Raw genomic sequence first — 13,675 nt, forward strand, 5'->3', positions numbered from 1 at the left:
GATGTACCTGAGAAGATTAATTCATCTACTGGAATGTATTGCAACATAAGGAAACTTTTCTCCTGCTTTAGGTATTTGACCCGGGAATGATGATACAATCCAGCATTTATTCTCCGTCAGCCAAAACCATCCATTTTCCAGTGATTCACAGGGCACAAGAAGTCCACCAGCTAATGCTGGTATTTAAGAATTGTTACCTGGCCTGTCTTGCTTTATGGTGCTAATCTGGAAAGTGCTTTCCAGAGGTGCTGGGACATTTCTGAAATCAGATAATTTTGCAGCCTTACCAGTTTATGGAAACCAGGCATAAGAAATGGCATGGCTGCTTTGAAGAGCTCTTTATTGAACTAAATGAAAATGTAGTAATGCAGGTCTCATTCAGCAAAAAAGCCTACCTGCATTCATTAATTACATGATAGAGTTAAGTATCTTAAGTACTTAAGTACATGACAGAGTTAAGGAAAGATCTGAATAATGTTGCTGGAGCAGAACCTGGCTGAGGGATTGTAGCGGGTTGAGTTCGAAACCGGGCGGAAACACCAATTAAATGTAGTGGTTTTGATTCAAAATATCCATTATTTACTTATTTTTCTTCTGTGAGATAAGAATTAGGAGAAAAGCAAAACAGGCACAAACCTTAAACAGTTGCAGTACAATGAAAGAGCTTTATTACTAACAGAATTAAAAGTAAAGAGAAAACAACGAAACAAAATTAAAGTAAATTCCCCCCCCCCCCCCCCCCCTTTCCAGCACTTCTCTCCTTTTATCCAGCTCACACAAGGGATAACAGAACATGGGATGTTAGTCAGTGTTGCAGTTCTTGAAAAGTCTTTCTCTTATGCTTAAGGAAGAAAAGGTTTTCCTTCAGTTGCACGTGGTTCCCAAACTGCCACCAACAGCAGGCCCGCCCGGAAACAAACAGTCTGCTGTGTGTAGAACATCTCTCCCATGAAGAATTTCACAGTTCATTCATACTACAAAACATGGGCCATCACATGGGGTTATTCATCTTTTTAAGGATAAGTTCTCTTGGCCTGCACTCAGAGGCTTTTCTTCGCCACAAGTCTCTAACAGCCTCTCACTACTTCTATATAGCCTGGCATAGGCACTCTTCACAAACTTCATAAGCACACGAGGATACTCCATCCCCCCATGTTCTTTCATTGGATTAAAGAGACAAACAGTTTGTGGTATTACGGTTTCTTACCACGGCATGCAAGAAGGTTTCTTTTAAGCTGCGCGCCAGAATTGCGGCACCGCCCTCTTCTCTCCTGTCGCCATTTCCAGCTCCGTCCCACGTGACTCACTTCTCTTTCTCTCTGACTCTGAAGCCGCCATGTTGAAGGGTGTTCTTGTTCAGGCTTTACGGTGGGGAAAGCCTCGCTCCCTCTGTGCTGCTGGCTGCACGGTGTCCTCTTCAGTTCAGCACGAAGTGTGCTGGCTGCAGACAGGAGGCTCTGCCGGCTCCCGCTGGCTCCGCCGGCTCCGCATGGAGAGGAGAGGGACCCGCCTGTCCCCAGAAGCTGCGCTGGATGGGTTTAGCTGTGAGCAGTCCATGGCTGGTTTTAGCTGCCTGCGGCTCTGGGACAGTCCCCCCCAGCGACCCAGGGTCCGTGCCGTGGCGCTGAGAAAGGGGGAAAGGGGCAGTGGCCCCGGCCCGGCCCAGCGGGGCCGGGAGGCTCGGAGCCCCCCCACCTTCCAGCAGGCGAGCTCCGACCAAAAAGCGGAAGTCCCGCCTTTCTGTGTGGTTTAAATATGTAAATTGTGAGAAGCGTAATTAGTCTTAAAGCCTGTCCATCAACTCAGGGTCAACCCAACACAGGGATCTGATTTCATGTGAAAAAAAAAAAAGGAGGTTAAGAATTTAAGAGAGAGGAGAAAACAGGTGACAGGAACTGTGAATATCTGTATAACCCTTTAGCAAACTTTTTCCATTGGTCAGGATCTAAATTTGGTTGAAACTGCAGTTCAAGGATGGATGATTGCTGGCACTACTTCATTCAAGATGTTATTGGATCTTGCTGACTGCATTGGCTCAGGATGCACCAGCACCTCACTGACTGCATGAGAAATCAAATATGTTGTGGACTGTCAGATCAAGAAGTGATGTTTTCTTCTGTGTCAATATTGAAGTCAATGCCCTAGCTTAGGGGTTTCCACAGTAAGAACAGAAGGAAATTGTGGCGGCTTGTGATAGCTTTGGGATATAAATAAGTAGGTTATGGCATTGGACAAGGGTAATGGTGATAAGAACTACTACATGCCCGCAGTGTCTGTGTCACAAGTAGATGTATGACAGGGCTCATTCCTTAGTAGATGCTCCCATGCCAGTGTTAGATCAGTATTCAACTGGACAAGGGTGGTGAGAGGCCTCTCTTTTTCCTACAGTAAACAAAGCATTGCAAAGGAGAGCTAAACTCTGGTTGCCATACAAAACAAGTGTCAGCTGATATGCTCCCAGAAATGATAGACAGCTGGTGTCTTTAACAAGAGCCTGGAGGGAGATGCAGCTCATTCCAAACCACAGACCTGCCTGGAAGGTCAATGATTTCTGACCCCATTCTCTTCTCTTCTCTATGCATATTTGAAGACCAATGTGTCAGGGCAGTGAAACAAAGCTGAAGCATTCAGCCGAGGTAACTCAAAACTCATTGCACTTCAGTTATCTATCTCTCTATCTATCTATCTAATCTATCGATATATATGTGTGTGTACAGAAAAAAGAGAAAGAGTGCTCACCTGGCTATTGGAAAGCAGCAAGGCTGTCATCTTAACTTGTCTGAGTAATCTTGAAGGGTTTTTTGATTTTTTAATTACCCTGGAAAAGTTGTGTGCACAGAGCTGTTTCACATAGTTATGTACTGATTCTGGGTGCAGACTACAAAAATGAGGACAGTGTGCACAGTGAACTCTGAAACGTAAGTTTTTCAGGGGCATGTTGCTCAGGAGGTCAGCTAAATATTGGGACTGGGGATTCCCTTCTTTTAGTCTACAAAGAATAGGCTGGTAGCAGCCTAGCTCTGCAGAGGCTCTCTGTAACAACTGTTGCCGTGTCTGGCTTTTCAGCTGTTTGAGGTGCTAAGCCCTGTAATAGGAGCTGAACTTATGGTTCCAGATAAATTACTGAACTTGAGTAAAATCTGTATTCAAGTTTGATTTGATGTTGGTTTTATCACCAAGATGTGAACCTGTAATTTGATCGCAGCAACATGAGTATTGTAATGTGTCCTCACTCAACCCTTCCGGGATCTGATAACTTGACTTAAGATGTCTGAAGTGTGGTAATGTTGATCTCTCAATACTGGAGTTTCTTTCTCTCACTAGTTCTCCTTCTTTCCAGGCACTTGCCAGCCCAAGCAAGAAATCTCGTGAGACTTATGAAAACTGATCAGGTAAGTTGTCTGAGACCCCTTTAAACATACAAGCGTGAATAGAAATAGGTGTTGCTTGACACAACAGATGCACCTGCAATGACCCCACATGCATATCACAGAGTTAAAGAAATTCAGAGTCGTCGTTTTCTTCTTTATTGCACAGAGAATTGACTTCAGTGCTGACTGGAAGCTCATAACAGTGCATATTGGAGGCAACGATCTGTGCAACTATTGCAAAGACCCTGTGAGTAGTGGAAGTGGTTATCTGAAACGGGGGTGTCGGTGTAGAAACACCTCGAGGGAAACCTATGGATCCATAAAGGCTTCACAGAGATAACATGAGTTATAGATGGGCTGCTCTATGTTTTGACAGGGGTTGTTGCTGGCAGTACCCTGATATAAAAAGTTACCAGCAACAGAGTAGGATGGTTTTGTTTTCTCTGGCTTACTCCAGGCTAAGAACCACTGCTTTGGCTACTGTCTTTTGATCATAAGCAAAAAATGGAAGGGAAGAAATGCCTCACTCCTCTGATGTGGTAACTGCTCTGCTGCTAGCTTGGCCTCTTTAGACATCCAAGAATGGTAGTGGTAGTTCAAAGCAGTGCAACCCTACAATTGTCATCACCCCATAATTCACAGTGTAGGGAGGTGCTAGGAGCAGGTGAGGTGTATGTACAAGGGGAGTTGCTGCAGTGCTCAGTCATATTTGAATGTTATGCTTCTCTGGATTGTGGAAAAGCCTTTAGGGCTGCCATAAGGAGATCATGGGAGTTGAGTGGGCAGGCGGCAGGGAGAGGCCACCTTTCACTGCCAGCTCTCACTCTCTTGCCTTTAATATGCTAACTTCTTGTGAGCATTTTCAATTCTCCTGCAACCCCTTGTGCTTGAGAAATGTGCTGCTTCTGCAGGAGCCTTGCTAGGCATCTTTGCTGCTGCTGCCAAGTTTTATAGCCTTATTTATAGCTATGACCTTGACAAGCAATGATTTCCCATAATTTTTTGAGAGCTTATCAGTGGCTGTGAGCATGCTTATGGCTGTTTGGTTTGTGCTGTTCAGCATGCATTCAGATTGGGCTCCTTCCTGCATTTTTATGTGAAGGGCCCAGTGGATTTGGGTTAAATATGCTGCTACTCAACAAGGCTTATTTTAAATCCAAACTTTCACCGAGCCTCCCTATGTTTTAGATTAATTGCTATGTTTAAAATCCCTAGTCTCTAGAAAGAAGCAAGAACATTCTACTGACCACAGCATTGTAGGGCAGAAGAGGAAGTGAATTAATGTGATTCTCCAGCCTCCCAACCTAAATTCTTCGTGTCTCCATTTGACAGTAATCTCTTCTGTTTCTATCAGGTTCACTACTCAGCTGGGAATTACATCAAAAGGATTCAAGAAACTCTTGATATTCTGCACAAGGAGGCAAGTAGTGTGAAATTATCCCAGCATTCTAGCTCACACTGAGACATGACTGACTGATGCTAGCTCTTCTGTTTGTTTGATTTTGTGGGGTTTTTTTTCCATTCTGGTACCAAACATATGCTGTTGACTTCTACAAAAACCATTTTCTTTTGTCTTGTCTATCTGCAGTAGTGAGATGCAGTCTGAAATGACAGATAGTAACACTGAGCTATGGTGTGGGAAAAGAATAGAAAGCTGAGTTGGGGGAGTTTGTTGCTTTTTCATTCTTTTAAATTTTTTTATCCTTCCAGTGGTGGAGAAAGGGAAGGGGTGTGTCAAATGGCTGGACCTTGGGGTAAAATAAATGCACTGTGGGCTGTGTAACCTGTTCCTTCTAAGCTAAAGTCTGACTTGCCTTTCAGGTTCCAAAAGCTCTAGTGAGTCTGGTCGATGTGATGGACATCCTCCGTCTAAGACAGTTATTTGTGGACACTCCAGTTCAGTGCCCCACTTACTTGGCAGAGTAAGGCTTGTCTTCCTTTTGTCCCATTTGTGTTTTTATTCCATGCTTCTCTCATAATTTGAGCTGATGTTTAAAGGTAGCAGCACAGTCCTGTGGACTTCCCATGCAGTGCTGACATCACCCTGCCTGATGGCGTTTCCTTCTCTTGGCTTTGACCTAAGTGTGTTCCATATCTAGAACTGTACATGATGTACACCTCAAAGGCTATGGTTAAAGTTACTGATACAGGGTTCTTCAAGATGGGGTTGAAGTGCACAAACATTTGAATTTGCAGGCCTTTTTGTGGGAACATGGTGTATTTCCAGAGTAAACAGGCTTCTCCTGTTTCAGAGGCTTTAGTGCAGTTGGTAATTTGCATTCTTTGCTGACCTTTCAGACAGAGAGAAATTCTCTGTCTTGGGAATGCAAAAGGAATTGTTGATTGGAACAGTATCAGCTCAGAGGTAAAGCAGGCAGTACATTTCAAAGACCTGTTTTCTAGTTCCCAGGGGGTCTGGTGTCAGACCTCTGTCAGTCTGCAGGGCCTTTGGATGCCAGGGTGTAATTAATAAAACAAACTGCCCTCTGTGCAGTGTGCACTATTTTGATATATCTGGGTGTGAAACCAAAATTCCTTAGAGTATTATCATTCATGTGAGGCAGAAAATAAGACTAAGTAGCAAGGACAATAAAACGTTTTCACAGAAACATGACTGGAACCATAGGCAACATTATGCTCTGCAGTACCTTCTGCACAGCTGTGAGTTCTGAAAGGATCAAGAAGTAATGTCATGAGGGCATTGGGTGGCAAAGGGTGGCTTCTGCATTATCAGATGTTTAACTCTCTATTCCTGTTCTCTCCTCTAACCTCCCCCACAGTTATCTGTGTAGCTGTGTTCTCACAGGAGAAGAAAACCCAGAAAATTTAACGATGGTGAGGAATGCCACCAAAGCTTACCAGGTATGACTATCAAGAGTGGTACAGTTACTTTATTTCCAGTGGAGGTGAGCTCTTGATTACCAAGCATATATCATATTAGTATTTCATCCAAATTATGAACTCGGCAGGAGGTCATTTGCTGCTATCCAAACCTATCATGTAACCAAAACGAGCAGCAGAGGTCTTCAGAAAAACTGTTTCCTGGTAGAGGTTAATCGGTGGGAGTTTAGTCACCAAAATCCTGTCCCTGACAAACAGTTTCAGTGTTCCAGCCTTCTCAGCCCCTTTGCAACATCTCAGCCCTCCTTTGGCAATGTCTGAGGCTATTTAAGTTCACAAGTAAAACTTCCTTTTGATTCCAGGGCTTTCAGAAAACCCAAACAAAGAAAGTAGTTGTGATGTAGAGATGTTGAGGTATGGCTGATGGTTTTTTGTTTCTTGCAGCTTGGTGTTCAGAGACTGATAGAGTCTGGCAGATATGACACTCATGAAAATTTCACAGTGGTCATCCAACCTTTCCTCCAAAATCTCGAGACTTCTCTTGATCAGGTATGATCTAAAGGTGACTTCTCCATTTAAAGGACTAAGGATGGGTCTCTTACCTGTAGAGACCATATGCAAAATAGTTTCACTTTGTTCTGTGCTTTTCTTATGAGAAGTTGCTGCTTTTTGGTATAGTACAACAGATTTCTTCAGATAGTCAGAACTTCTTAGTTTTACATGTTCTGTCAATACCAATTACTCTTTTGGAAAACGAGTTAAAACCTGATTTAAGAGGTTTGTTTGTGTATGTTCTTTAAGGTACATAAATATTTTTATTCCTGAAAATACAACCTGATTAATAAAAGAGTTATTAAGTTACACTTCTTAAAGCAGCATAGCTGCATTGCTCAGTGGAGACTATGGTGTTAGCTCCCCTTTATGCCACATAACTCATTTTTCTGTGTCTGACAGAAAGGGAAGTTTACCTATGATCTCGTGGAAGTAGTTTTATGTAGTTAATATGTATATGTTGATGTATATTTCAGTTCCTTGAATGGCAAGTTCCAGTAAGCTGTAAATCTAGGAAAAGACTCAAACTTTCCCTAAAGCTGAAACTATTTTCATATGTACCTGGAGCTAAGAGCAAATGGGGCAAAATATTGCGCAGGGATTGCTCTGGCATAATTGAACTGGTCTGATTCTGAAAATGTTCCCAATAGCTGGTGAAATTTTGAAAAACCAAGACCCTGCTACAGGCAAATTTGGAAAACTGACTGAAAACTTCACAGGCCTTTTGTCTTGTTTGTTTGTGCATGAAGCTGGTGCCTATGAAAAGTCATCCCTAGGGATCTTGGTACTGAGAGTAGGGAACACAGAAATAAAAACAGAAGCAGCAAAATATTTTTGAACCATTTTTTGTAGTCTCACAAGCATTCGTTCAGATTTTAAGAAGTTCAGGATGCTCTTTTTCTTATCTCACACAACATTCAGATGTTCCTGAACTGAAAACTCTGTCTCTAAACATGGCAAAAGATATGGTGCAAATTTTAGTAATAATCCTCTAAAAAGCAAGCCAAACCACACTGAAACAGAACCCGCTCAAGTTTTGAGGAAGAACTTCTCTGACCAAAAGTGTTGTTTCGGTCATGTGTGACCCTAATTTCGGTATTTGTGTGATATTTAAATATTTAAATTTTCAAACTCCATTTCCTTCAGACCCTCCAGTGCTGTATTAAAGTACAGCTTTGTTCAGAAAGGAGACTGCTCTGGTGTGCCTGGTCAGCCCAGCTGCCTTCCATCAAACACTCGCTTCTTGATCCTTTCAAAACTCACAGCTGTGCAGAAGGTACTGCAGAGCGTAATGTTGCCTGTGGTTCCAGTTCTACTGACAGCTGGAACCAAGGAGAGGAACCCATCCTAACTGCAGAACCTGAAGAGGAGCTGTACCTGTAATTGAAAATGGTGGTTTTGCTGCTTCTGGGTGGATATGCCCATGGAGGCATATAATCATCTCTAGCTAAGTGTTTCTGGTAGCTCACGGGTCTGCTGAAGTACAGTTTGTATTACCAGATAACCAGGATCCTTCCTGCAATGGAGCAGGGACAACAAGTGACACGAATCTCTCTTTACTGGTTGTGATTTGGCCTCAGCAACTCCAGGTTGGAACTGTGGGGATTCTTCTACACCCAGATGTCCTTTGTGCTTTTATTTGTAGGATGGGAATCCAGATGTCTCCTACTTTGCACCTGACTGCTTCCATCCGAGCCAGAAAGGCCATTCTCAGCTTGCCAAGGCCCTCTGGAATGCTGTGGTAAGGTGACAGGTTCTGCATATAATGAGATCTTCACCTAGACCTGACTACCATTAAAATGATCTCTGTAATAATCATTGCAATTAAGGCCTGGGTAGTGCTGGACCTTGTGTTTGTCTCTCCTTACCTAGTTAAACACCCTCTTGGCTTGGCACTTCTCTCTGCCCAGAATCTCTTGGTTCTTAAAGCATGTGGGGTGCTGCAAGTGCACGATCACAGTCATTTTGTGGCTTCATCTGGGCAGCTTCATCTGTCATCTGAGTCGTCTTCATCTGTTTTCATGCAAGGCGGGATAGCATTTTATAAGGATGATGTTTCTATGGGCTGCTATGGGAAACCACCAAATAAAGAATTGTAACTGCATCCGTCATTTTAAAATGGATTGCTTAGAAGTTTGTTTTAAATCCATGTGTTCTTAATGTCTCATTAGGACTTAAAGTGGCTTTAATTCAGTTCAGTTTTACTACTTTTGGAAATGAGTTAAGCTCAATGAAAATGAGTCACTAAAGACTGCTTAAGCAAACCCATTTTACTTAGCATTGCAGTGCAGGAGTACCCAGCAGTCAGAGGCAGTATCTTGGATCCTGAACGGTAACTTCCATATACTTTGGGGTAATATTTTAACAGCTGACATGATTGCAAGCAATCATCAAGCAGTACCTCTAATTAGATTTGGTATTATCTTCTACACATAAACAGCCTTTTGTTGGAGATGCCATCATGCATCTTAGCTATAAAAAATTGAGGGACTCTTAACGTCTTTTATGCAAGAGAAGAAAGTTTACGACCTTGCTTTCTGGCGAAGTTCCAAGGTACTTCATGTGCCTGCCAAAATCCTCCAGGAGTTTAAACTGATCCACTGTAGCTTTCCACTTCCCATTTTAAGCTTCTTTCTAGAGCTGCTCTTTTGTTTTGCAGTTGCCATGTTCTTTCTGAGAAGTAGATGCCTTTCAGCCTTGGCTGTAAATCTAGGTCTGTAAATGCAGGCATCTTTATATAGATTTGAAAGGTATATGTATGTCGGAGTTTTTAAAATTAGAATTGTTATGCAAATTTGAGCTGACATGGTTAAAAAACCAGGTTCTTTTGTCTTTGTTTTGTAGTTACAGCCTGTAGGCCAGAAAGCTAACTCATTTGATTTCTCGGCTGACATTGTCCTTGGCTGTCCAGCTCAGGTAAATATACCCACACTTTGGAAGGTGGCTATCAGGAGGCTGTACTGCTTGTGCTTGCTGCAGAGAGCAGGCGTTTGGTATATGTGGAAGCAGTTTACTTAAAGCTTTGTTCTCTGTTTACCTCTGAGTGAGCAGGTGTTCTTATATACCTGCGCAGGTGTCCCGTGGCCATTTTGCTGGGCCGTGAATACTGATTGACAACATGCTGATTTGTGTGTTTGCAGTTGTAGCAGAGGTTGTTTTTTGTTGTTTGTGAAGTACAGAGGCAGCTCAAGCAGCAAACAACAGAATATGCTGCATTAACTTTCCCGTCAGAATCAGTGGGGTTTGGGCACCGCAGCAGCTTTGAAAACAGAGAATCTATCTTGAATTAGTGGCAGGCTGGTTTTCCTGGCCTGATCCATAAGAGGAATACTTCAGACTCTTTGGAAGCTGCTTCTGCAATTACAAAACAAGCTGCTGAACTTGCAGTACAGTTGCTAGGTACCAGCACGTGGAAATGACCACTGCAGGCAGCAGTAATTGGCTCCCTTTCTTCAGCAGTTTCAACAAGAAGGCCAAAGAACTGAACAGATCAGGGAGCAGAGTTCTGAGTTCTCTGAATTCTGGAGGCTTTTGTCCATACTGTGTCCATCCTGTCGGACGAGGAGAATCTGCTGAGTTATTAACCGGCATATTTCAGAAGTCCTCAGATTCACTCAAATTGATCCTACTTCATTTACCCAGCACTCTTTCCAAGCAACTTAAATTAACTCAGCAACTTCTTCACTGCCAAATAATGTGGATTTTATACTTCTTTCCCTTTCTTCACTCTTACTCAAAGATGTCGTTTTTCAGAAGTAGGCAAAGAAAAGTTTTATATTTCTTTAAAAAGATGTATATAGATCTTTTTGCAGAAATGGTAAGCCTTTAGTAAGCCTAAGTGCTATGAAAAGTTCATTGATGGAAGTGCCAGTAGCCACAGAAAATTATTTGTTTTGAGGCAAACTTCAGTACAATAAAAGCTTGCCTTCTAATTTTAGTGGTTTTTAAGACTTCCTTATGCAGATACTGGAGTTCCTCTCAATTGAGGTAAGTGGGCCTCCAGGTGAAATTTTTTAGCCTATATGATGTGCGTGTCTTCCTGAATGCATGCTGCATCAGTAGGGAACAAAAATAACGATGAAATTTCTACAGCCTCCCTTGGAGGGAAGAATGATGTTTTCAGTAAGCAATCTTTCACCTCCCTGCTGCTGACACAGAAGATCTGCCCAGTTTTGTCTAGATTTTAATTCAGTGCTTTTTGAAGGGACTAAACATTTAATAAAGTCTAATTTGGAACATTAGGAGAGGAAAATGTTAAGCTGCAATTGGCATCTGGCATATGTAATTTTTATGATAAGGTTCTAAAAACAAATGTTAGGAATTTTAAGGAAGGAGCATGGTTTCGAAGTCCAGAATCCAATTTTACAGCTTAGGCAATTACTTTCTTGGTTATATGATACCTTGGTATCACTTGCTGTGGTTTGTGCCATGTCCTTATTGCCTAGTTTCTCTTATTTCTCTGATTTTGTTTCCTCTTTCTCCAGAACAGTCCATTCCTGGGAACATACAAGAATAGCAACTACACACCTGTGGAGCCCACTAGAGAGCCAATAGAGGTAATTGTTACACCATTTGCTGCATTTTAGGCAATCTATGCAAAGCTGCATCTTGTCTCTTAACACATCATCCTGAATTTATAGATTACATAAACTATTACCAGTTTTTGGAAAGAGAATTCTGCCTTACATTGCACTTTTTCCAGTGTAAACAAATGTTTTCCTAAAAGCCAAACAAAATTAATTACATTACTGGTGCATTTGTATCAAAACTGCAACCAGAAGTAAGTAACCTAGAATGCATAATTAATTCAGAGAGCAAGTTCCTCTCGGTATGGAGAAGTTATCTTAGAATCCTGACCCCCAAATAATCTGAGGAAGATTTAGATACTCTGTTCTGGAGGCACCGTTCTTCCTTGCACTCAAGTAAGCTTAACCTGTAGAGGGCAGTCACCTTTACATATTGGATGTGTGACTCTGTGCAAAGGTGATAGGAATCCCATTTTCAAAGGGACTTAATTTCCACCATGATTGAGCAACTATCATGAGGTATGTTAAACAAACTGCAAAAACAAACGTTGTGTGTAGGACTTGAAGAAATGGAGCAGTTATTTGCTTGGCAGTCAAAATGGGCTGGGCTAGTTTGACATACTGGGGGTGCTCATGACTAACCCAATTATCAAAATCTTTGTATGTCTTGAGGGTCACAAAGAACAGCAGTTATTGTCTTAGAAAGCCATGGTTTTCAGGATTGAAATGGGATTTTTATCTGTAGAGCTAGAGTTATGCTTTTAATAGTGTTATAGGTTAGCACAAACCGAACCCGCGACAAATAGGTAACTCTTGGACTTCCAGTGAATCTGAACAGCAACAGCTTTTGAAGTGATAAAGGAAAGAAGTAGAGAGAGGATAAAGCAGCACTTTCCTCTCTGATCTAAAAATAAGCCTATCTGTCCTTTCTAGCCTCTGCAACCACTTTAATGATTGATAGCGGAGCCTATTTGCACCATTTTTTTACAAGAACAGATGAATTTGTTGTGATGTTTTTTAACAGCAGCCATGCTTTCTGAAGACCACTGGTCCATGTAGTTTTAGTCTGGTAGAACTGTGCAATCACAGAATAACTGAGGTTGGACTCAGGACATCCCTAGCTTGACCTCCTGCTTGTAGCAGGGCTGGCCCTTCGATCAGTGTACACAGCTCTCATTGCTCTTGCAAGGGCTGGCCACTGTAACAATTGTAGTTTTTCCCTTGCTGCCTTCTTGGCTAATATGGTTGCTTGTTACCAAAAAGCAGCAGGGGACATTCATCAGCTCTCTCTGCTGGTGAGCTAAGGTGTTCTGCAATGTGTGTTTGATTCCATTTCTTCAGTTGGTGGAATATACATAATAACTATTATGCCACCAACAAATGTATGGTAAAGTACAATTATTTAGAGCCTGACAGTTTTCTTTACTGGAACTTTTAAAGCCTTGAAGATTTTTCAAATTTTATATTCAGTAAAAGCAAGCCCTTTTTGAAAGTTTCTAGGAAAATAATAGGGTCCTGGCAAGGTATGTGGGGAATGATAATATAGTAATAGAATATATAAGGTTGTTCCAATGTTTGACCACTCTTTCAGTGAATAAATTTCTTCTAATAGCCAACCTGAACTTTCCCTGTTGCTACTTGAGTCCATTTCCCCTTGTTCCTTCACTAGTTGCCTGGGAGGAGGCTGACTCCCACCTCACCACACCTCCTTTCACACAGTGGTACAGAGTGATAAGGTCACCCCTGAGCCTCCTTTTCTCCCGACTAAACAGCCCCAATTTCCTCAGCTGCTTCTCGTAGGACTGATGTTCAGACCCTTCACCAGCTAATATAATAATTTATTAATAATATAATGCATTAATATAACATTATAACTTTGCAGGGAATTTTATTATTGATTTTTATTTGCTTTTACATCTCTTATCTTTTGAGATAGAGCAAGACTTCAGACCTGGAGACCCCAACTTCTAGGTCTTGGCCAAAATTTCTAGGCTGCAGAGAGGGAAAAAATAATTCTCCTTCTGGAACTTTGTCATAAGCAGTATTTCAAGATGAAATGTTTTGCCTTTGGAAAAGTTTTATGCTTTGGCTAGAAAATGTCACCAAAAGTAATTATTGTTTGGACTGTATTCCACAAAGAGGTGCAAAAGACTGTTGAGCTACATAGGCGCCAAACTAGGATGTATGTTTTAACTTGGTTTTGCTCTTCACTGTACAACTAAACCATATATGAATTCCACATTATCTTTTAGCTACAAGATGAAACAATTTTGTAACTTGTCATTTCAGAATTGGGGCAGTGAACTGTCGTGTCCTGGACATACTCCATCTAGTCGTGTCCCAACAACAGGTGGGAAAGAACTCCTAACCTAAAATCACACATAG

General features: G+C 41.8%; 1 protein-coding gene across 4 annotated transcripts in view; it reads left to right on the forward strand.

Moving 5' to 3' along the window:
- Positions 1–13,675, forward strand: part of PLB1 (phospholipase B1) — a 93,230-nt gene that overhangs the window by 57,370 nt on the left and 22,185 nt on the right. For all 4 annotated transcript variants that reach the window (XM_032102771.1, XM_032102770.1, XM_032102773.1 and 1 more), the window contains 10 exons: positions 3,341–3,392; positions 3,538–3,618; positions 4,726–4,791; positions 5,193–5,293; positions 6,152–6,233; positions 6,657–6,761; positions 8,410–8,505; positions 9,609–9,680; positions 11,249–11,320; positions 13,580–13,640. In XM_032102771.1, the coding sequence (XP_031958662.1) occupies positions 3,341–3,392; positions 3,538–3,618; positions 4,726–4,791; positions 5,193–5,293; positions 6,152–6,233; positions 6,657–6,761; positions 8,410–8,505; positions 9,609–9,680; positions 11,249–11,320; positions 13,580–13,640 (788 nt within the window). The remainder of the gene's footprint in view (positions 1–3,340; positions 3,393–3,537; positions 3,619–4,725; positions 4,792–5,192; positions 5,294–6,151; positions 6,234–6,656; positions 6,762–8,409; positions 8,506–9,608; positions 9,681–11,248; positions 11,321–13,579; positions 13,641–13,675) is intronic.

This window comes from Corvus moneduloides, chromosome 3 (genome assembly GCF_009650955.1).
Source record: "Corvus moneduloides isolate bCorMon1 chromosome 3, bCorMon1.pri, whole genome shotgun sequence".
Lineage (NCBI taxonomy): Eukaryota > Metazoa > Chordata > Aves > Passeriformes > Corvidae > Corvus > Corvus moneduloides.